This window comes from Gossypium arboreum, chromosome 4, assembly GCF_025698485.1.
Source record: "Gossypium arboreum isolate Shixiya-1 chromosome 4, ASM2569848v2, whole genome shotgun sequence".
In the NCBI taxonomy this organism is placed as follows: Eukaryota; Viridiplantae; Streptophyta; class Magnoliopsida; order Malvales; family Malvaceae; genus Gossypium; species Gossypium arboreum.
This window is the reverse complement of record NC_069073.1, coordinates 119,479,900-119,503,984: the sequence shown is the minus strand read 5'-3', so window position 1 is coordinate 119,503,984 and position 24,085 is coordinate 119,479,900. Positions and strand designations below refer to the sequence as shown.

General features: G+C 32.9%; 3 protein-coding genes across 3 annotated transcripts; all 3 read left to right on the top strand.

Annotated features, from left to right (window-relative positions):
• Positions 1 to 17,971: 17,971 nt before the first annotated feature.
• On the top strand, positions 17,972 to 18,539 carry LOC128291867 (uncharacterized). The gene is made up of 2 exons (XM_053027334.1): positions 17,972 to 18,254; positions 18,391 to 18,539. Exons 1-2 carry the CDS (start codon positions 17,979 to 17,981, stop codon positions 18,517 to 18,519), a joined length of 405 nt encoding a protein of 134 aa, XP_052883294.1. The 5' UTR covers positions 17,972 to 17,978; the 3' UTR covers positions 18,520 to 18,539.
• Positions 18,540 to 18,545: 6 nt separating this feature from the next.
• LOC108458962 (O-fucosyltransferase 16) lies at positions 18,546 to 21,471 on the top strand (the record flags this gene model as incomplete). The annotated part of the gene is made up of 8 exons (XM_017758346.2): positions 18,546 to 18,633; positions 19,136 to 19,212; positions 19,320 to 19,408; positions 19,500 to 19,683; positions 19,941 to 20,122; positions 20,246 to 20,348; positions 20,440 to 20,771; positions 20,842 to 21,471. Coding segments are annotated over 8 exons (1,392 nt in total), but the record flags the coding sequence as incomplete, so codon positions are not given.
• Positions 21,472 to 22,733: 1,262 nt separating this feature from the next.
• Positions 22,734 to 23,730, top strand: LOC108460041 (uncharacterized). Its single transcript, XM_017759422.2, has one exon. The coding sequence runs from the start codon at positions 22,734 to 22,736 to the stop codon at positions 23,604 to 23,606; it is 873 nt and encodes a 290-aa protein (XP_017614911.1). The 3' UTR covers positions 23,607 to 23,730.
• Positions 23,731 to 24,085: the final 355 nt, after the last annotated feature.

Genomic DNA, 24,085 nt, shown 5'->3' with positions numbered 1-24,085 from the left:
TTTTAAATATTATTAGTTATATATATTTTATACTATTTCATGTATATATTTTATATTATCCTTATTATTATTATTAATATTAATATATGTTTTATTATATATGTATATATCTTTAATATATATATGTATATATTTATGTAATATTATTAATAGGTGTTTTTAACATTATTATTTCTAATATGTATATATTATGTAAATATTTTAATACTATATTATGTATACATTTTTATATATATTACGTATATATATCTTTTAATATTGTATTTTTATATATATCATGTATATATTTGAATACTATATTATATTTTTTTATGTATATATTTTTAATAACTATATTATGTATGTATTTTTAACACTATATTATGCACATATTTTTAATATAGTATTATATGTTTTATATATATATATGTTCACTACTATTTCATGTTTGCATTACTACTATTATTATCATGTTTAATACCATACGCACTATTATTGTTTATTTATTATCACATATACATTGTTAATGTTTTATATATTTGCTTTGTATATTCTTAACTTTTATTATTATTTGTCATTTCGAATTTATCCTATTAGATCACATCTTATTTCAACATCGATATTAGTTTTCTTTTTATTTTTATTTAAAAATATTTTCATTCATTTTTTTTATTTCAATAAATAAAGCAACGCACCGATTTAACATTAAGTCGTCGATTTCATCACTATGTTGGGTGAATATCAATCGGCTTGTGTTAAAAACGGAACGTCCTTCTCAAAAGAAATCGAGATTGTAAAAATTCTCGTGTTTTGATCGGATCATGATTAAATGTTACAGTGAACTGGTATTTTTGAAAATTAAGACAACACATGCTTAACGAGATACCAATTTTGGGCGTCGCGAGGGTGCTAATACCTTCCTCGTGCGTAACAGACTCCCGAACCCTATTTTTTTCTCTGGCTTTTGTCTTAGACCTAAACTCGACCTTCTTTTTGTTTAAAAAATAAATTTTCTTTTAAAAACGAGGATTTATTAGGTGTCTGATCACACCTTGGAAACATGATCGGTGGCGACTCCCTTTTTTAATAAAATCGAAAGTCAGTTTTCAAATTTCCAATAAAACGCCTCAACTAGCGACCAAAGCGAAATTTTTTACGTCGCTACAATATGTTATTTCAAAAATACATAAGGGGACGTTAACTCGAGGACGTAAAAATGCTAGTCGGTACCATGCCCATGAATGAAGGAGTATGCAACCATCGATTTTAATTTTTTGTAGTTCTGTCACCCGACACATGCAACACCCCTAACCCACATCCTCGCCGGAGTAGGGTTTCAAACCATTACCAAAATTTATCGATCAATCAGAAATAAATTTCAAACATTTCATATCATATAATATTCAGGCTAGAAACCAATTAAAACAAGTCAGGACTAATTTGGAAACTCAGAAAATTTTTTAAAAAAAAATTAAAAATTTTCAAAGCTGCAGGGTTCACACGGCCAAGAGACACATCCGTGTCTTAGTCCGTGTGGACATTCGAAGTAGGGACACATGGCCGTGTACTAGTCCATGTCTACACCGGTGTAACTTTCTGGCTTGGGTCACATGGTCGAACCACACACTCGTTGTAACGCCCCAATTTTCGGGAATCCTGTGAATGTTGGCATAGGTTTAATTATGTTAGTGGGCCTCTAGAATGCCCAAGCTTAAGATAGAACCCGGTAATTTTAGTTAATTTTTGTTCCATAAGATAAAGGGAGTGAAATTATGAAATAGGACCTATGTGAAAATGTTTGAAAATGCTATAGGCTAAATTGAAGTGGCCAAATAAATAGGAGGATTTGCATGACAAACCTCCCATTTTACATGAAGTGGCCAGCCATCATGTTGTTGTAGACAAAATGTGCACTTGATATCCATAATTTATGGTACAAATTGATACAAATTGATAATAGGTTAGGTAAATGTTCCATGATAACGGGTTAGGTAAATGTTTCATGTAAATGTTTCATGATAAGAATTTCATGTCTTTTGTATTAAAGAATTAAATGGATGAAATATGAAGTTTTATTAAAAGAAAAAGGGGTGAAAAGAACAAAGTTTTGTCCATCTTTGTTCATCATAGCTGAAAGTTAGAGAAGAGAAAGGAGAGGAGAAAGCTCTTGAGTATTCGGTCATTAGGAGGAGGAAAATTGAAGGTAAGTTCTTGGTACCTTGCTTCTATTTTGAGGTTCATGAGTTCTTCTTGATTCTACCTTAACTCTTGAAGTATATTTTGATTTTTGGTTGTATTGTGAGCATTTGGTCATGAATTAAAATGAAGGAAATGGTTGTTGTTTCATGTTCTTTTGATGAAAAATGGAAGATAGGTGAAGTTGAGCCAAACAAATGATCATGCATGTGCCTTAGATGCTAAGGGGAAAAATCGACAAACATGTTGTGCTTTAAAATGATGAAATGGAGATTATACTTAAGTAAAATCATAGATATGTGATGATTGATTGGTGATATACATGTTTAAATAACATGCATGCAAGTTAGGTGTGAAAGAGTGATTTGGTAATAAATCTGTTTGGGACAGCAGCAGTAACGTGACTTTGGAAAATCACCATAAATTGTGGGAGATGAGTTAGAAGCTGCATAAATTATTTAATTAAAGCTTAATGAGTCTAGTTTCAAATGGAATAAACGAGAACATATTTTGAATTCTGTACAATGAGAAATTTTATTCGTAATGAAGAGTGGTCAGATTAGTCAAACAGTGAAACATGGGAAAATTTAAGAAAAATCTGGTATTGATTGGCCATACCAAAAATTCTGAAAATTTTATGGATAGAAGATATATGAGTCTATTTTTAGGGAAAATTAACGGCACTTGATTTGGAGTTTCGTAGCTCCAGTTATAAATAATTTAGTGACTGTTGCTCAGGAAAGACAGCTTGCAGTGAAATTATGATTATGTAGTAAACATTGACAAAAATTTGTTAATGAGTTGCTTATTGATTTCTTATAAGCTTACTATGATCTGTAGGTGTGGTTGGCCGAATATTGTAAGAGGTTAATACGTAGTTTGTATTTGAATAGTTAGATTAACGTGTTAGTAATCCAATTGTAGGCGGTTCGTGTGTGGATCTCACAAGATATCGTCGCAAAGCAGTGTGTAACTAACACCCTCTTTCTTAGTCTGGATCGGCAAAGTCGAAAAGTCAAAATGCCGAAAACCGTATTTTGTAGATTTGCGAGTGTCGCGAATGCTCGTGAGGTAAATCGATTAATGTTTTTGGTAAGCTGCAAAATTTGGACTGCAAAGTGCATGATTTACGTGCCTCGATATTTTTGGGCTTAATGGGCCAAAATTAGAATGATGGGCCAACGGCCCAATTCGTAAGAACCCCGATGCGTGATTCGTTAGTACGTGAAAAGTAGGAATATGCATGAAAACCCTAAAATAGATAAATTATGAAATACCTTTAAAATGGAAAATTTACGCTTTACCCCTAGTAGATAAATTACCAAATACCCCTAGGGTTAAATTGACCTAAATGCATGTTTGATCGTTATTATTTACTGCATGCCATGTTGTTATTATCTGATGCATGAGATTGGGATATTGACGGAAGAAGTAATGAAAGTGGCTTGTCCACGTCTTGGAGGCTTTGCCTCAATTTATTTGATAATCGAGCAAAGGGTCGCAATCGTGGAGTGTTAATGGGTGGGTTGAGCTATTCCCACATGGAGTGTATGGCTGGTACGGGTGGAGTGTAGTGGTTGGTGGGTTGAGTAGTCTCCCAAATGGGCTTGCATATGTTTATTGATGTTGCATGTATTTTAAAATGGGCCTATGGGCCATATCATTATCTGAATAAGGGCTAAGGCCCAGCTTTATTGTAATCAAAAGGGCTCGCCCAATATCACTTTATTACTGAATGGGCTTAGCCCAATGGGCTTGAGCTGACTTGGGCTTTGAATGGGTTTTCCTTACACATGAGTTTTCCCAAACTCACCCTTTTATTTTCATCCACGCAGAAATCCCCAACCATAGTGGGCTTGGAGTCATGAGGTAATCTTGAGTGGCCACCCGCTCGAAAGTTTGATTTTCTTCGGTGAACTGGACATCCTTTTATTTACGTTTGAAGTTTTGGGCTTTTAAATGTAATAAGGCCGCTTAATTATTTTGATGGTTTTAATATGTATTACTAAGATAGGTAATACTTATTTTAACTGTTGAAATTGGATAGCTTTAGGGTGCGTTTTAAAAACAACAGTTGATTTCAAAATAACACGACAACAAGCAAAGCTTCCGCAATGAAAGTATTTTTCCAAAATTAATCACTTTTCCTAAAATGACTTAATCAAATCGGTTTCCTAGAAATATCCATGACGTTAAGGTGTGGCAATGGCGGTATGCATGTCAGGATTGGATCCGAAGGAGCTTGGTACTTAAGCGATCCGATGGACTCACCACCTCTTTTCCGGTTTCCTACGGTGCACGACTTCCATTCACTTTAACCCTTAATGAATTAATCTTTTGAACATCAAGTACGATTTTCTGGATTTAGAATGGAAATTTTTTTTAACGTTTTTGATGTGGCATGCCGGATCCGGCCATAACTTCTGGGCCGGGTTTGGGGTGCTATATTTAGTGGTATCAGAGCCTAGGTTGCAACAACTTGACTGTGAAATGGGTTTACAAAAACAAAGATTTTCAAAAAAAAAATTATAAAGATTGCGAAAAATGCGATTTTCAAAATTTAGATATTTAGAAGGTGGCATTCCGAATCTCCGGCCCAAGCCCGTAAGTATTACTCTAAACTCTTCTGAATATTTTTCTGACTTATCTGTCTGTACTGAAATCCTACTAGGATACTCTAGATAGGATGATACTGAAACCAAAGAAAAATCTGATAAGAGACTGAAACTGTAGCTAGACTTCGATTCTGCGAAAACAAACTTTGAACTACTGTCTGATTCATAAAACATCTGTAATAAACACTGGAATATTAATTGATGCATAAAAATTCGTAATCGAGATAATACGATATGAGCACAAGAGGCCATGGACGGAGCCGAGGAAGTGCTCGAGCGAGATCTTCGTTTTCGAGACATATGCCGGCGGTGGATGCACCGGTACCACTGGCAATAGAGGTAGAATCTCATGACCACGGTGCCGAGGATGATGCCCTGTCACAGGCGATGCTTCGTGTTCTGGAAAGGGTTGCCGGGGCAAGTACGGGCAATGGAGTTCGGGGATCTATTTCTGAACGACTTCGGGCTAACGGAGCGGAGATCTTTAAGGGCGTGTCTGGTATAGCTCCGAATGTGGCGGAATATTGGTTGGAGGCCACAGAACGGATTATGGACGACTTGAACTGCTCTGAGGAGATTGTGAGTGGGGTCTCATACTATGTCCCTTGGGTCACTCGGTTAGGTAGACAAAGCGTATAGGAATGTACCCTTAGAAACTCAAAGCAAGGTTTTTCCTGGAAATCTGATGGAGTTACCGTTCGGAGAGTTTGACCTCATTCTGGGAATGGATTGGCTTGTTAAGCATAAGGCGACTCTGGATTGTGCTTCTAAACGAATAGTGTTAAGAACTACAAAGGATGAGGAGGTTATGGTGATAGGTGAGAAGGGATTATTTGTCCAATGTGGTGTGGCATTAAGAGCCGAAAAGTGGATTCGGAAAGGTTGTGAGGCCTAATTGGTATTTGTAAGTCAGTCGGAAGATGAGAGACTGACAGTGGATAAGGTTAGGACCGTAAAGGAGTTCCAAGATGTTTTTCTGGAGGAGCTTCTAGGATTGCCTCCGAATCGAGAAGTTGAGTTTGGAATAGACTTGTTGCCTGGAATGGCGCCTGTGCCCATCGCACCGTATAGGATGGCACCGAAGGAATTAGTGGAGTTAAAGGCTCAAATTTAAGAGTTGTTGGATAGGGACTTTATTAGGCCAAGCGTGTCTCCATAGGGAGTACCGGTGCTATTCGTGAAAAAGAAGGATGGTAATGCGGATGTGCATTGATTATCGCCAGTTAAACAAATTGACGATTAAGAATAAGTATCCACTGCCAAGGATTGACGATCTGTTCGACCAGCTTAGAGGAGCTTCTGTATTTTTCAAGATTGACCTTCGATCTGGATATCATCAGTTAAGGGTCAAGGAGGCAGATATCCAAAAAATAGCATTCAGGACTCGGTATGGTCATTACGAGTTTCTGGTTATGCCATTTGGACTAACGAACGCTCCTGCAGTGTTTATGGATCTGATGAATCATGTGTTCCAACCATTTTTAGATCAATTCGTAGTCGTCTTTATTGACGATATCCTGGTATATTCTGAAACTAAAACGAAACATGATGAGCATCTCCGTATAGTGCTGTAAGTATTAAGGGAGAAGGAACTCTTTGTGAAGTTCAGCAAGTGTAAATTTTGGTTGAGGGAGGTAACTTTCTTAGGACATGTGGTCTCTGTTGAGGGGATTAAAGTGGACCTTCGGAAAATTGAAGCGATTTTGGAATGGAAGCCGCCTAGGTCAGTGTCGGAAATACGGAGTTTCCTGAGACTGACAGGATACTACAGAAGGTTTGTAGAAGGTTTTTCTGTGATGGCAGCACCTCTGACAAAACTCATAAGGGAAGGAGTATCGTTTGTATGGACTAAGAAGCAGCAAGAAGCTTTTGAGAAGTTGAAGAAAGTTCTGACTGAAGCACTTGTGTTAATTTAGCCGGAGTCTGGGAATGATTTTACTGTGTACAGTGACGCATCACACGTGGGTTTGGGCTGCGTGTTAATGAAAGAGGGTAAGGTGGTTGCATATGCATCACGATAGCTTAAACCTCATGAGGGAAACTATTTGACTCATGATTTAGAGTTGGCAGCAGTGATATTTGCACTTAAGATTTGGAGACATTACTTGTAAGGAGAAAGGTGTATTATATACACTGACCATAAGAGTCTTAAGTATTTGTTGACTCAGAAGGAGCTGAACCTTAGGCAAAGGAGATGGATTGGGTTGCTTAAGGATTATGACTGCTCGATCGAGTATCACCTGTGCAAGGCTAATGTGGTAGCCGATGCTCTAAGTCGTAGAATCAGATTCGATCCGAGAGCAATGTTTGCTCGTTTGAGTTTGTATGATGATGGAAGTCTGCTGGTGAGTTGCAAGTGAGGCCAACTCGGGTGGATCAGATTAAGGAAAAACAGTTGAACGATGAGTTTTTGGTCGCTCGTTTTCAACAAGTTAAGGAAGGAAACTTCGAGTTTGGGAGCCGAAGAGACGATGCAACAACAATACCCTTATCTGTTTGATTAGGTAAATTTCGAGACGAAATTTCTTTAAGGAGGGTAGAGTTGTAACGCCCAATTTTCGGAATCTCGTGAATGTTGGCATAGGTTTAATTATGTTAGTGGGCCTTTAGAAGGCCCAAGCTTAAGATAGAACCCGTAATTTTAGTTAATTTTTGTTCCATAAGAAAAAGGAGTGAAATTATGAAATAGGACCTATGTGAAAATGTTTGAAAATGCTATAGGCTAAATTGAAGTGGCCAAATAAATAGGAGTGCAAAATAGGAGGATTTGCATGACAAACCTCCCATTTTACATGAAGTGGCCAGCCATCATGTTGTTGTAGACAAAATGTGCACTTGATATCCATAATTTATGGTACAAATTGATACAAATTGATAATAGTTTAGGTAAATGTTCCATGATAACGGGTTAGGTAAATGTTTCATGTAAATGTTTCATGATAAGAATTTCATGTCTTTTGTATTAAAGAATTAAATGGATGAAATATGAAGTTTTATTAAAAGAAAAAGGGGTGAAAAGAACAAAGTTTTGTCCATCTTTGTTCATCATAGCTGAAAGTTAGAGAAGAGAAAGGAGAGGAGAAAGCTCTTGAGTATTCGGTCATTAGGAGGAGGAAAATTGAAGGTAAGTTCTTGGTACCTTGCTTCTATTTTGAGGTTCATGAGTTCTTCTTGATTCTACCTTAACTCTTGAAGTATATTTTGATTTTTGGTTGTATTGTGAGCATTTGGTCATGAATTAAAATGAAGGAAATGGTTGTTGTTTCATGTTCTTTTGATGAAAAATGGAAGATAGGTGAAGTTGAGCCAAACAAATGATCATGCATGTGCCTTAGATGCTAAGGGGAAAAATCGGCTAACATGTTGTGCTTTAAAATGATGAAATGGAGATTATACTTAAGTAAAATCATAGATATGTGATGATTGATTGGTGATATACATGTTTAAATAACATGCATGCAAGATAGGTATATGAAAGAGTAATTTGGTAATAAATCTGCTTGGGACAGCAGCAGTAACGTGACTTTGGAAAATCACCATAAATTATGGGAGATGAATTAGAAGCTGAATAAATTATGTAATTAAAGGTTAATGAGTCTAGTTTCAAATGGAATAAACAAGAACATATTTTGAATTCTGTACAATGAGAAATTTTATTCGTAATGAAGAGTGGTCAGATTAGTCAAACAGTGAAACATAGGAAACTTTGAGAAAAATCTGGTATTGATTGGCTAAACCAAAAATTCTGAAAATTTTATGGATAGAAGATATATGAGTGTATTTTCAGAGAAAATTAACGGCACTTGATTTGGAGTTTTGTAGCTCCAGTTATAAATGATTTAGTGACTATTGCTCAGGAAGACAGCTTGCAGTGGAATTATGATTATGTGGTAAAAATTGATAAAAATTTGTTAATGAGTTGCTTATTGATTTCTTATAAGCTTACTATGATCTGTAGGTGTGTTTGGCCAAATATCGTAAGGGGTTAATACGTAGTTTGTATTTGAATAGTTAGATTAACGTGTTAGTAATCCAATTGTAGGCGGTTCTGTGTGGATCTCACAAGATATCGTCGCAAAGTGTGTGTAACTAACACCTCTTTCTTAGTCCGGATCGGCAAAAGTCGAAAAGTCGAAATGCCGAAAACCAGATTTTGTAGATTTGCGAGTGTGCGAATGCTCGTGAGGTAAATCGATTAATGTTTTTGTAAGCTGCAAAATTTAGACGCAAAGTGCATGATTTACGTGCCTCGATATTTTTGGGCTTAATGGGCCAAAATTAGAATGATGGGCCAACGGCCCAATTCGGTAAGAACCCTCGATGCGTGATTCGTTAGTACGTGAAAAGTAGGAATATGCATGAAAAACCCTAAAATAGATAAATTACTGAAATACCTTTAAAAGTGAAAAATTTACGCTTTACCCCTAGTAGATAAATTACCAAATACCCTTAGGTTAAATTGACCTAAATGCATGTTTGATTGTTGTTATTTATGCATGCCATGTTGTTATTATCTGATGCATGAGATTGGGATATTGACGGAGGAAGTATTGAAAGTGGCTTGTCCACGTCTTGGAGGCTTTGCCTCAATTCTATCGATAATCGAGCGAGCAAGGTCAAGAATCGTGGAGTGTTAAATGAGTGGGTTGAGCTATTCCCACATGGAGTGTATGGCTGGTACGGGTGGAGTGTAGTGGTTGGTGGGTTGAGTAGTCTCCCAAATGGGCTTGCATATGTTTATTGATGTTGCATGTATTTTGAAATGGGCCTATGGGCCATACATTTATCTGAATAAGGGCTAAGGCCCGCTTATTGTAATCTGAAAAGGGCTCTAGCCCAAGATCACTTTATACTGAATGGGCTTAGGCTCAATGGGCTTGAGCTAACTTGGGCTTTGAATGGGTTTTCCTTACACACGAGTTTTCCCAAACTCACCCTTTTATTTTCATCCACGCAGAAATCCCTAACCATAGTGGGCTTGAGTCGTGAGGGAATTGGAGTGGCCACCCGCTCGAAAGTTTGATTTTCTTCCGTGAACTGGACATCCTTTTATTTACGTTTGAAGTTTTGGGCTTTTAAATGTAATAAGGCCGCTTAATTATTTTTGATGGTTTTAATATGTATTACTAAGATAGGTAATACTTATTTTAACTGTTGAAATTAGGGCGCGTTTTCAAAAACAACAGTTGATTTCAAAATAACACGACAACAAGCAAAGCTTCCGCAATGAAAGTATTTTTCCAAAATTAATCACTTTCCCTAAAAATGACTTAATCAAATCGGTTTCCTAGAAATATCCATGACGTTAAGGTGTGGCAATGGCGGTATGCATGTCTAGGATTGGATCCGAAGGGAGCTTGGTACTTAAGCAGTCCGATGGACTCACCACCTCTTTTCCGGTTTCCTACCTGGTGCACAGCTTTCATTCACTTTAACCCTTAATGAATTAATCTTTTGAACATCAAGTATGATTTTCTGGATTTAGAATGGAAATTTTTTTTTTAACGTTTTTGATGTGGCATGCCGGATCCGGCCATAACTTCTGGGCCGGGTTTGGGGTGCTACACTCGTGTGCCAGACCGTGTTCCCTTTCGAGATGGCCTCATACGCCGGTGTGCTAGCCATGTGGACTCAAAATGTACTTTAAACAACAAGTTTACCATTCTTTGCAAGCTTGGACAATAAGCAACTCAAAAATCATTCGTTTAACCAATTTAAAACACAATCAAACACATCCAAATCATATCAAACAAACATCCTAGGTGCCTAACCAATGTATCCTCATAGTTACTACAATTATATCATCATTTCATATCATTAAAACATCATTCAAATATCATTTTAAATCATGCCTAATTTAATTTATTTTGCCTATTTCATGAACACTTAAATATTAACTTAATTTCACATGTTTATATATACACCAAACTAACATTATATTTATAACCTCATTTCACAAACAATTCACAAAATAACTATTATTTAGACACCCTAGGTACATGCCAACATATTACAAAAGCATAAATATCACCACGTTTGAGTTCGAGATCATTGTTGGATGCTAAATCGATGATCAAAATTAAGTACCTAACTTGCACATGGAAAACAAAACCATACGCTGAGTAAAACTCAGCATTATTTCTATAATCCGAATATTTAAAGACAAAAGATAATATAATATGTACAATTAAATTTTAAACACATATTACTGTTTAGTATCATAAGTATCATACACTATTATATTTTACTTGTTACATAATGTCTCAATACACATATCAAACTATATTTATTTTTACAATGACATTAGTCATTCAATACTCAATTTATGAATACATCATTTCATACCATACTCAATTATCATCATTTCATATATAATAGCTTTTCACAATTCAATCCACATATCATTTAATCAATAATATTATTCATTCCATATCAATCATAGTACCGTTTTATTTAATTACCCCTATTAACGCAACTCGGACTCGGACAGATACACAGATCCAACCACACACACCAGTTTGGCACCCAGTGCCTCATCGAATAAATCTGAAGTAATAAATTGACATCCAGTATCTCATTAACTTGAAGTTGAAGAAATCCCTAAAATCTTCCAATTCTATGGCATGTCATCTATATCCAACTTAGCCCGATACAGTTAATAGTGTTCCAATTCACTTTTCAAATACAACCAATATCCAATACTAATTTTTCATATAATTACATATAATCATTTCAATTCAATAATCAATACATTCAATATGAACTTATCAATCAATCAATTATCAACATATTAATTACTCACCTCAACACTTACCATATACATTAAATTGAATTATAACAATTAACAACTAAGTTTGGATTATACAAATACAAACCAAAAATTCTGAGCTATTTCTCTTCGACTTTATCTTTCCCCTTTTTAGTTGAGGATTCCGGTACAACGTTAGCTACGGAACTAAAACAATTAAAATTCATCAATACAACACAATTTAATTTCATATTGAATATTTAAATTTTTACTCAATATTTGTCTAAATTCCAATTTAGTCCCTAAACCAAGACTAACTTTTATTATTCATATTTAATTCTTTATTTTCATTAAAATTCCACTTTAGACTAAATTTAACTCCCTAATTTCACTTAAATCCCTAAATTTCAAAATTTTTACAATTTAGTCCCTATTTCTTAAATTTTACATTTTATTCTACAATTTAATCATTTTTCATTTCTAGCTTAAAAATCTATCAATTTAATCCCTAATACTGAAATTATTCAACATTAGCAACACTTAAAAACTCAATAATTTCTAAAATTTTGGCATGAGTCAGGCAATATTTAAAACCGGGATTCTAAAAACATAAAAATTATAAGAAAAAGAGACTAAATTAACTAACTAATTAAACTTAGAAGCTTTTGAAACCCTAAAGCCCTTCGTCTCCTTCTTTTTCCCTTTTCTTTCTTTTTCTTTCTGTTTCGTTTTGCTTTGTTTCGTTTTAATTCATTCTTTTATTATTTTGTTTTATTATACATTAATATATTATTATATAATATAATATATATACTTAACACTCAAGGTTTATTTTATAATATATATAACAAATTCACAAATAATCTACCTTATGCTACCTCATAAAGAAACAATGGTATAATTGTTTCTTTAGTCCTTTTAAATTTTTCTTTAATCTATAATTCAACTTTCATCCTATATACAATTTAGTTCTTTTACCTAATTACTCTTAATTCATGCAAATTCACTTAACCAAAACCTAATTAACTACACAACTAACTTCGTAAATATTTGATTTACGGTAACAGAGTCTCGGAAATACACTTTCCGACACCCGTGGCTATCGGGTCGTTACAACACATCTCTCGATACAATGTCGCCAACACAACTAATACCCAACTAAGTCGCCCCCCTTCTTTCAAGTCAACGAGTTGTAGTAGCCACATTAAATGTACCAAATTTCAATATTTATCGGGCGTTAGAAGACCCCCAATTAACCTCAAGATGAATGCTCGAGCGTATTGTTCTCTTTCGACGACACTCGCAGAGTTGTCGATATAATTGAAATTGTCTTCCAACCATTTCATCTCTATCTGAATATCACTAAACTTGTCCAACATATTGCCTAATAATTGCTCACAAATTGCGCTTCAATTGCCAACGCCCACTGCCCCTATAACGAATAACTCATCCACCAGTAAATCGAGTTATAAAACTACGTCATCGAGTGTAATTATACACTCACCACACAGAAGATGAAATGTGCGCGTCTTTAGTCTTCATCTTTTCACCAAAATGCTGATAAGTTGGGGATCCAATTTAGTCCCCTAAGCATACAAGACACATGCAAGAACCTCACCTTTTGCAAATGTTGTTCAATAACACGTGACACTCTCGCAGTTAAATTGTGTATGTACATCTCTAAAATTTGATCTTCGGTCTGATTATATAAACATAAAAAAATTATAAAATTGATAATGTTAACAACTTAATAATGAACTTAATTAAAATTAAAACTTCTAATAATATTTCTTACCATTTGCAATTGGACACTGAAAATGTGTTTGTCATCCAAATGAATAAGCAAATTGCTATTATAAAAATCAAATAAATTACGAAATATAAAATTAAAACAACAAGAATATGAGAGAAATTGAATACAAAATTGAAAGCTAAATAGTTGAGAGAATTGAGAGAATAGGATTTGAATGCAAAAGAGAGAAAATGACTTAAGTTTATATAAGAAATAAACTAGCCATTTTTACCAGTTTGAAAAAATTGTACCATTGAAAAAATTACCATTGCTGGACACCTTTTTATTTTTCACTATAAAGTATATCTATTTCTCTAAATATAAAAAAAATCAAAAATCCAAAATATTTTTAAAATCGAGCTTTTCTTCTAATTTACCCACAAGTTTTGACCTTTTAAATTATTATTCAAGGTCTTCCCGTAATGTAACTCTATTTATTATTTCGTACTCTACCAGTATACTATTTTAATTGGATAAATTGCACAAATAGTTACTCTTTATTAAAAATTTTCATTTTAGGCATCTAAAATAAATAAAATTGTATAGATATTCTCAATTTAATCCTAAATCTAAAAACTTTAAATAAGTATATAAAAATACATAAAAATACATAAATATTTTCAAAATATATAATAATATTTTAAATTTTATATTAATATTAATATTAAATAAATTAAAATAAAACTCCTCGTCCCTCTCCCCACACCCTATATACTCCACTTCTCTCTAGTGTAGCAGCAATTCTTCAAAACTTGTTTATTTTAAAGCTCATTTGGTTTAACCAAAAGATTTTTATTGAGGGGCGGTAGGTATCCAGAGAGAATAATATTGGTTTATGCTAATGATGCGGGCACCCAGTGGTCCAAAGAAACAGTAGTAATAGGGACAAGGGTGGGGATTTTTATTTTATTTAATATTAATATAATTAAAATTTGTGTATTGATTTGATGTTCAGGATATTTACCCTCTTAAGTGTGACTTAGGTTTAAGCTGCGTTAATCGTATTGTTATTAGGGATTTACTCTTATCTTATAATTTATCAAAAAATTTTAATATAATTATATTTTATTTAATATTAATATTAATATTAATAAAAAATAAATTTATTATATTTTTAAAATTATTTATTTTGATATTTTAAAATTTTATATATTTTTATTTCTTGTTAGTTCTATTTTTAAAATTCATTATTATATTTTTTGAAAATATTTATGTATTTTTATATATTTCTTATTTTTAGAATAAGATAAAATTGAGATTATTTATAAATTTTGGGAGTTATTTTTAAAAAATTATGATGAAATGAATATAATATGTAAATATTGAGAACTAAATTTGTTATTATATCGATTTTTAACGCTATAAGAGCTTGCCGTTTGTGATTTTAACGGGAGTAACCAAAATGATTGAACTATGTAATGTAAGTGTTTAAATTACAAACATTTTGTTTTGGGTTCTTAAAATGAATTTTTTTTTTATAATTAGATGGATGACTATATGTGTAATTTACCTTTTTTAAATTCCACAAGCATACTTAAAAAATTATCACGTGTTTTATTTTTTTAATATTTTACCATACCCTATAAGACACTTGTCATCACGTCAACCCTGCTTCTATAGTTTAAAAACTCCATTAGTAGTTCACCAATTGTTTTTCCTATAATTATTATATTTTGCAGTAAATATAATAAAATTGTTGACAAGAAGTTAATACTTTCCAAAAAATCTTCGAAATATTGTTTGCCTAAAGTTAAAGGACCCATCAATAGGTCGATTGTTATTGGTTGAGGTTTTACCTTTTGGCTTTACGAAAAGTTGTAATGTCTATGGCTACCTAAATAAATGGCTAGTTCATAAAGCGGAAGCGCCCGATCAAAACGGACCGTACATGGCACACAACTATACCTACTAAGGAAATGTAGACATTTGTTTATGATAAGGTTTGAATCCTTAGTCTATAGCTACCTAGCAATAACCTATAAGTGAGAGCACATCGTCTAAATAGACTGTGGGTGGTGCATAACCACATATCAAGAAAATATCGACATATAACTATAGCTACACAAAAATGACCCATAAAGTATAAGTTAGGGGTTCAAATGTCCTCATTTCCCTACCATAGGCAAGTGTTCATATTTTCTTAAATTGTGGTCATGTGCCACCCACCGGTTAATTTTAATAATGTATTCCCACTTTTTAAACTTGCCACCTCTTCAAATAGCCTTAAACATTTGGGCATAGATAAAGTGATACCATGCTTCCCCAACAATGACCTACAAGCTATGAGTAGGGATTAAAACCCAAACATAAAAACATGCTCACATTTCTTTTGGCAGGTGACACACGATTTTTATCACTTAGACAAATAATAGAATCCTAGATAATTTTCTTCATCTTTATCTTTCTTCTCTAGTACAAACTAATGATTAGTTATTATTTAAGGATTTTATGTCTCCTTCTTTATACATCATAGCAGTTATTTGTTGTTCCAACTCTTTTCTTTGATTAGGTTAGGCAAATTCAACCACCTTTTGACCAAAATTGGTCATAAATTAATTAATTAAGAGAATTAATTTTCAGAAAAAATTAAATTAAAATAATTCTAGAAATCATCTATGAAATTAAAGTTGGAATAAATTTAGAGATAACCCATGATTTATTCAATATGAAAATCATTAATACAACATAATTTAACTAATATAAAAATTGCTAAGACAACTCATACATGATTTATCTGGATAAAATAATTTACCCACTATGAAAATCTTTAAAACAACCCCAACATGATTTACCCAATATAAAAATCGAATCTAAGCCATCAATATCCTAATTCTTAAGATCTCAGTGTTTATCAACAATGTCAAAACATCGTTGTCATCTAATTTCTATCCGTATTAATTGATGTACTAAAACTTTTGACTTATTATTTTATTAAAGTAATATAAAATAAATTTACGACCTTAAATGGTAAAAGTATCTAGAGGCTCGCATACTAAGAGTTAAATCGAATTTTGTCTTCTCTACTAAAAAAAATATATAAATTAATTTTTATATGTTAAATTAAAGAGTAAATTGATATTTCTATTAAAAATTTCATCTTTTTATGCTGTTAAAAATTGGTCCCTAGACATTGTCAACCATGACAGTTTTCAACTGTAGAAATGGATGAAATTTTTAATAGAAAGGACTGGTTTCCTCTTTGATCTAATATAGATGAACTAATTTATCAATTTTTTCAGTAGAGTGGACAAAATGTAATCTGACACTTAGTATAGAGACTTCTATAGTATTTTATCGACATTAAATGCATTATCTAATTCTTTTTAAATTTTTTAAAAAATTATAAATTAAATTAAATACCAAACAACTCAATCTCCACCTCTAATTATATATAAAAAAAAAAATTTTTATTTCTGATCATATATCACCTAAATATAAACTTATATATAAAATATTTAAAAGTAAAATTTGAAAAATAAAATTTAAAATTTCTATAAATTTTAAAAACCAATCAAGATCAAATAAGTAAACAATTTATAAATTTATGATTTAAGAATAAAATTAAAATAAAAATAAGTTAAATATAAAAAAACAAATTATTGTAAAAGGAAATATTATAATGATATCGAAGTGTAAGGGAATATCATAATGATATCCATATAATCATCTAAAGAAGTTAAGACAATGGAATGAAAATGAGCATGTAATGAAATTAGTTATAATATTAATTTAATTATATTTAATATTACAAATTTTTGGGTGATAATAATATTAGAAATTTTAGAAAATAGATTTTGCACGAGCTACTAAATTTGATTATAAAAAAATTCAATAAAATGTTAACTTGAATAGTTTATTATTAATAAGAAATATAAATATTAAATTTTATTTATAATGTAGCTATTTTTTTACTTTTTAGACAAAATAACTAAACTAAAAATGATATTAAAATTTAATTATTTAAATATTAAGATATAAAATTTATCATTAACTCAAATATTCAAATACATAAAATTTTAAAAAATTTTATACCAATTTTAATATTAAAATATATGAGTTTATCATTAATTCAAACTTGAATACAAATAATTAAATTTTGTTGGAATTCAAAATATTAATCCATCATTAATTCAAATATTGTGAGTACCAATAATTAAAATTTATTAACAATATTATAAGTTTGAATTTTTAAATTCAAGATAATTACTTAAAAATAAATTATAATTATTGTTGTAAACTAGTTCCGCTAAACTAAGCGCCATTACTATTTGTCGCTGCGAATGGGAAAAGGACCAAGGTTAAAATATATCATAGGTCTCTATACTTTTTATAAAATTGAAATTTAATCTCTATAATTTTATTTTTATATAACAATTGAACTTGAAATTTGAAATATGAAATATGAAAAGCAAGGTGAGTAAATTCCTAGAAATAAATGTACAGGGACTAAAATTTAAATTTGTGAAGAGTACAGGACTTATGGAAGATTTTAACCGAAAATAAATAAATAAATAAATAAATAAATAAACAAATTTGTTTTTTCTTAAAAATTTCTGATGAAACCTCTGAATTTTGGACTTTTTTTGGTAATATTTATATATATATATAAACAAGAAAATTGGAGCTTAAAATTTTAATGGAAAATATAATGACGACGTTGAAGGAGTTGAAAAAGCTTATTTTTTCTCTGAAAATCAGAAGAAAGAAGAGTGAACGTAATAATACTACTACTACCATCCATCTTCATGGCTCAAACGGCTTTTACATTGGCCTTAAGCTTATTTTCTGGCGGAAGCGCCGCCGTGTCTTCTCATTCATCTCCGCCATCTCCGGTTGTCTCCTCCTCTTACTTTTCTCCTCCGTTTACTTTCCTCCGCCTACCGCCAACAATCTCTTCCTTCCCCGTCACTCTTCCGTTCGTCACGTAATACTTTCCCTCTCTTTTTTTTTTCTCATTCATTTGGTTTTCGCGATTTTGTTGGTCGAACTTCGACAGGTAAGATAATATTATCTGATTTTATGCGTTTTGTTTTTGCTTTTTTGTTTGATTAATTGTTTAGGTGGTGAATGTAAGAGAAGCTTTGGAGTACAATTTTGAGGCAATGTTTCAAGTTCCGGTGCAATTACGAGCTAAACGTTCTATGTATTCAGTTTTGATGGCTTGTTTCGATCTTAATATCAGCTTTTGATTAATTGGTTTTGTGTTTATTAGGCAAGTGGAGGAAATCTAGGTCGTGATTTATGGAGTTGGAGCCAATCGACGTTCTACTATGGATGCAGTAACGCTTCGAAAACGTTTCAAAGTAAAGTATTCTAAATTTGAATACTTATTTTTACTATTTATATTTTTTTACTAATAATTTGATAAAATTTAAAATTTAAAATTAAATCTCTTATTTTTTCAATTTAAAAATTTATTGCAATCACTGATATCAATAGTGTTTTTCATCAGAATTTACTCATTATTAGACTTGTTGATTTCATATGGATTTGCTTGAGAAGGTCGTATGATTGCATGCTTAAATTGATGGTAAAATTTTGACAGAAATTGACTGATTTTTAATTTGAAAAAAAATTATGAGAATGTAACTTTTAAAGTTTTGAGTACAGGTGGCGGCCTATTTTGATTTTGGTTTTTGACATAGAAATCTAAATTCTTTCCCTAGTTAGATTTGGCTTTAAAATTAAGCTGTTTATTCATTTACCATTTGTACTTGATTTGTTTTTGCAATATTAAAAATACGAGGATGCTTCATTTGCTTATTACAAAGTTTTTCTAATATTCCATTTTTTGTTATGTTTTAGCTGCTAATAGGAAAAAACTTCCCGACCGATACTTGTTGATTGCTACCAGTGGAGGGTTAAATCAACAGCGAACAGGGGTAAGTTTTCTGAATTTAGGCTTATTGGATTTCAGAGCTAATGTTGGTATTTTCAAGGGACTTGCAAAATTAGTAAGCTTATAATATTTTGTGAGTTATGGCTGCAGATAATAGACGCTGTTGTTGCAGCATATATATTAAACGCAACTCTGGTTATTCCCAGGCTAGACCAGCAATCATATTGGAAAGATACCAGGTCTGCCATTGTCTTCATGTTTAACTTTCAATACAGGGGAATGGTTTATTATATTCTACGGATATATATGTGATGGGGTATTTTGATGCAGTTGTTTTGCTGAAATATTCGATGTCAACTGGTTCATTTCGTATCTCTCTCGGGATGTTGAAATCATCAAAGAGCTACCACCAAAGGGAGGTAAAGCTTGGATTCCACGAACCATTCGTGTTCCAAGGAAGTGTGATCCAACATGCTACGAGACTCGTGTTCTACCTGTTCTAAATAGAACACAGGTAACTAGTAGCTCGAAATTAGCTGTTCTACTCATTTTTATGTCTTGCAGCATCAATGACATGTAATTTTTGAGTGTACCAGCAAATGATGTTGATGTCGAGTCTCTTCTCGTTTACCAAGAAGGATACTTAATACTTAATCCTTCTTTTGATATGTTAAACATACTGTCTTGGTGTCTGTCGGATTGTTCATGGGATTGAAACTAGCGTACGATTGAAGAACTGACAGAATTTTCTATAACATTTTCCTGTTGCAGGCTGTTGAGCTTACAAAGTTTGATTATAGGCTTTCAAACAGGTTAGACACAGAATTACAAAAACTAAGATGTAGGGTAAACTATCATGCTTTAAGGTTCACAGATCCCATTCTCAAAATGGGTAAACTCTTGGTTGAAAGGATGAAGATGAAAGCCAAACATTTCATTGCCTTGCACTTGAGGTAAAGAGCAGTCCACTTACAAGTGCATTTATTGGAATTTGAATGTTCTATTCAGTTTGTCTTAACATCTTTACTATAAAAGTGAAAAAGGCTTAATGCAGGTTGATATATCATTTGCCATAGGTTTGAACCTGATATGCTTGCATTTTCCGGATGTTATTATGGTGGAGGAGATAAAGAAAGGGCTGAACTCGGAGCAATTCGGAAAAGGTGGAAAACTTTACATGTAAGGCCTCATGCGTTGTCAAGGACACTTCTGTAAATCCTCTAAATATCTGCAGATGCATTAAACATGTTTGTTTTGGTGGGAACTGCAGGCAAGCAACCCTGAAAAAGTAAGAAGGAAAGGAAAATGCCCGCTGACACCGGAGGAAGTTGGTCTAATGCTAAGAGCATTGGGGTTTGGAAGTGATGTTCACATTTACGTCGCGTCAGGTGATGTATATGGAGGTGAAGAGTCATTGGCTCCACTCAAAGGACTCTTCCCTAATTTTCATTCAAAACAAACTATAGCTACCAAGGAGGAGTTGGCACAATTTTCTTCATTTTCAGGTCGTATGGCCGCATTGGATTATATTGTTTGCGATGAAACCGATGTCTTCGTCGCAAACAACAACGGAAACATGGCTAGAATGTTAGCTGGTCGGAGGTATGCAACTATTTTTTTGTTATATGCGAATCACATTGGCGAAACAACACACTCTATTTTCCTATTGCAGGAGATACTTTGGACACAAACCAACAATCCGACCTAATGCTAGGAAGCTGTACAAATTGTTCTTGGACCGGAATAACATGACATGGGAAGAGTTTTCCTCTAGGGTTCGAACTTATCAGATCGGCTTCATGGGAGAGCCGAATGAAATGAAACCCGGCAAGGGTGAGTTTCATGAAAACCCAGATAGCTGTTTATGTCAAGCTAGAGGAATTGAAACAATTGAAGAGAAAAACAGGAAAGATGCTGTTGAAATGAGTGATGAATATCAGTCTATAGAGGATCCAGATTGGATTGATGTTGATTACTTATATAAAATTGAAGAGTTCATGTCAGATTAAATATTCTTCGGTTATTTTGTGGTTGGTGTTAGTTCCGATTAGAATCACTTGAGGTCCGGATCGAATTCTAGTTTAGATAAGATTACTTGCCAAGCAAGGAACTGTTTTCTTCTGTGTACATAAAAAGGCATGGCAATAGCAAATTGTCAATTGAGGTTAGGACATCCAGCTTATATAAATCACATAACTAGGCATAGAGTAGAAGAAGCTTATTATTATTATTGTTATTATTATTATTATTATGTTGGACATTTTTACCGTAAGGTAATGATGGGTTTATGATTAAAGGAAAATTACCTTGTATTGTCTCGTATATTTTATTCAAGTGAAGCAAATATTAAATGGAATAGAAAGCTTTTCTGGTATGGTATCTACTTTAGATTTTCATTTTATGAAGTAGCAAATAGACACACAGAGCATAACAGCAGCGGCATTCAGACTTGCCACTCAGCTGTAATGGCGGTGGACACTACCCTTCTCCGACCACCTGAACGGTAAGCCCCTATTTCTTTAGTTCTTTTAACTTTGCTTCAAACAGTATTACTATTTCTTGGTTCTTCTTTTCCTCCAACGGGGGAATTAGGCTCCATGCTGTGGAAAATCCCAGGAACTTGAAGCAATGTTTTGGAAACAATTGTACCCAACTTGACAAGTTATTGATTCCTTCTGGATTTTTGTCTAAATTTTGTGGTTTTATGATTGTTCTTTTTCCATTTTCAGCATTGCAGTTCTTCTGTCCTGTCTCTCTTATCTGCTTGCAAATATACAAGGTAACCTTTTTCATTGTCTTGTCTGAAACCTGTATTTTCTTGTAGTAGCTATTTCATTTTTTAATTTTATAAATACATAAACTAAATTTCAGATTTCAGAATATTTTGATTATTTTGTTTTTTAATAGAAATTATTCAAAATTCAACACGAATGGCACTGGAATCTTGTCCTTAATACGCAATATCTCAAGCCTGATATGTAGGACCCTTTTTTGCATGAAAAGGAGACAGTGGCCACAATGCCATTCGTGCACAATAATTAAGCATCATTTCTTTTTCTTTTAAAAAATTGTTAGCTCATCTTGTCTGTTGAGATTATTGTCTACTAATTGGGTGGGGAAACACATTGAGCTAACATTTGTTTTTTTTTTTTAGTTTTCAATAAAAAATTATTCAAAAAATTCAGCACGAGTGGCACAGGAATCTTGAGTCTAATACGCCATATCTCAAGCCTGATATGTAGGATCATTTTTGCTTTGGAAGAAGACAAGATCCACAGTGCCACTCGTGCACAATAATTAAGCATTGGTTCTTTTTTAAAAAATGCATTAAGCTCATCATGTTTGTTGAGGTTATTAAGTTGAGCTGGGGGGAGACAATGAGCAAACACCGGCTGCAAAAAATGTCGAAATCCCAAATCAGTATCACGTTTTGATTCATAGAGATTTGCATTTGATTTGTCTCCCCCTTTGCCTTTATTATATATATAATCACAGCTTTAATGGCAAAGCTGTATTCACCATTCACCCTTCAAGCCTTTTCATCTCTTCAACCAAAAAACAAAGATGGGTTCTTCAGCTTTGAATAAAAAATCCAATTTCAAAGCTCGTTCAAACAGCTTGCCTTCTAGACCTCATCCACTTATTCCTCAAATAGATGAGCATTTACGTAGGCTAAAATCTGATGAATCAGCCACTTCTTCATGGGTTATTACTGGAAAACTAAGTGGTCTAAGAGATCTGTATGAGTTGGTTCATAGTTTGCTTCAATTACCTATCACACAAAAATCCTTAGCCCAAAACTGCAATGACAACAATGAGTTGTTGTTGAATGGATCCCTTAAGCTGTTGGATATTTGTGGTTTAGCCAAGGATGCTTTGTTGCAGGCCAAGGAAGATACCCAACAACTTCAATCGAGTTTCCGAAGACGAAGAAGTGACGATCCCATTTTCGCAAACGATGCTAAGGCCTACTTAGCATCAAGGAAGAAAGCAAACAAGTTAATAAACAAATCTTTGAGAGATTTAAAGATCAATAAATGTGGGCTTGCTGATGTTGATGAAGCTACATGTAGCATGTTAAGAGATGTTGAAGGGGTTACTTTCACGGTGCTCGAATCGGTTTTTTCTTATATAACTGTGACGATGCCGGAACCAAAATCGACCAACTGGTCTTTGGTGTCAAAGTTGGTGCACTCGAAATGTGTAACGTGCAAGGGACGAGGTTCGGAGACGAATGACTTCGAGAGAGTGAATGCATTGTTGTGTGGTCTAATTGGTTATAAAAGTAAGAAATGTGGTGATATGAGCAATGAGAATGCAGTGATTGAGTTGCAGAGACTTGAGACAAGCATTGAAGATGTTGAAGATGGAATTGAATGTGTGCTTAGGCTTTTGATTAAAACTAGAGTTTCTATTCTCAATATCCTCAGCCATTAATTGCTGAATATCATAGCAGATGGCATTTACAAAAAGGGAAAAAGAATTCCCTCAATTTCTTTTTTGGCCAAAAAATTCCCAAAATTTTGATGTACATTCCTTGTATATATGCCTCAAAAATACATGTATAATACTAATCCTAAATATAAATACTATAAATTTTTTGAACAAATCTACATTATTTTGTTATGATATGAATATGTCAAATTTTAAACAATTTTAATCAAAATCATGGGACAATGAATCATAATTATAAATTTAAGAGTATTATGGAGTCCTTGTACTAGGAGTCATATTGTATTTTATCCTTTTATTAAAAAATAGACAATCGAGTCCTTGTACGTTAGATAAAAAAAAACTAATCTTTTTTATTAAAATTTTTATCTATTTCTACAATTAAAAACTAGCGTGGCTAACAAAATAACCAGATAATTATATGTGTGCCATGTGCACCTCATTTTGACGTACAAGGACCAATT

Bases quoted from the DNA above. Each gene is read 5' to 3' on its own strand.
- LOC128291867 (XM_053027334.1), top strand. From the start codon at position 17,979: ATGACGACGTTGAAGGAGTTGAAAAAGCTTATTTTTTCTCTGAAAATC. The intron at 18,255-18,390 runs GTAATACTTTCC...TTAATTGTTTAG, and splicing joins GTCACTCTTCCGTTCGTCAC to GTGGTGAATGTAAGAGAAGC.
- LOC108460041 (XM_017759422.2), top strand. From the start codon at position 22,734: ATGGGTTCTTCAGCTTTGAATAAAAAATCCAATTTCAAAGCTCGTTCA.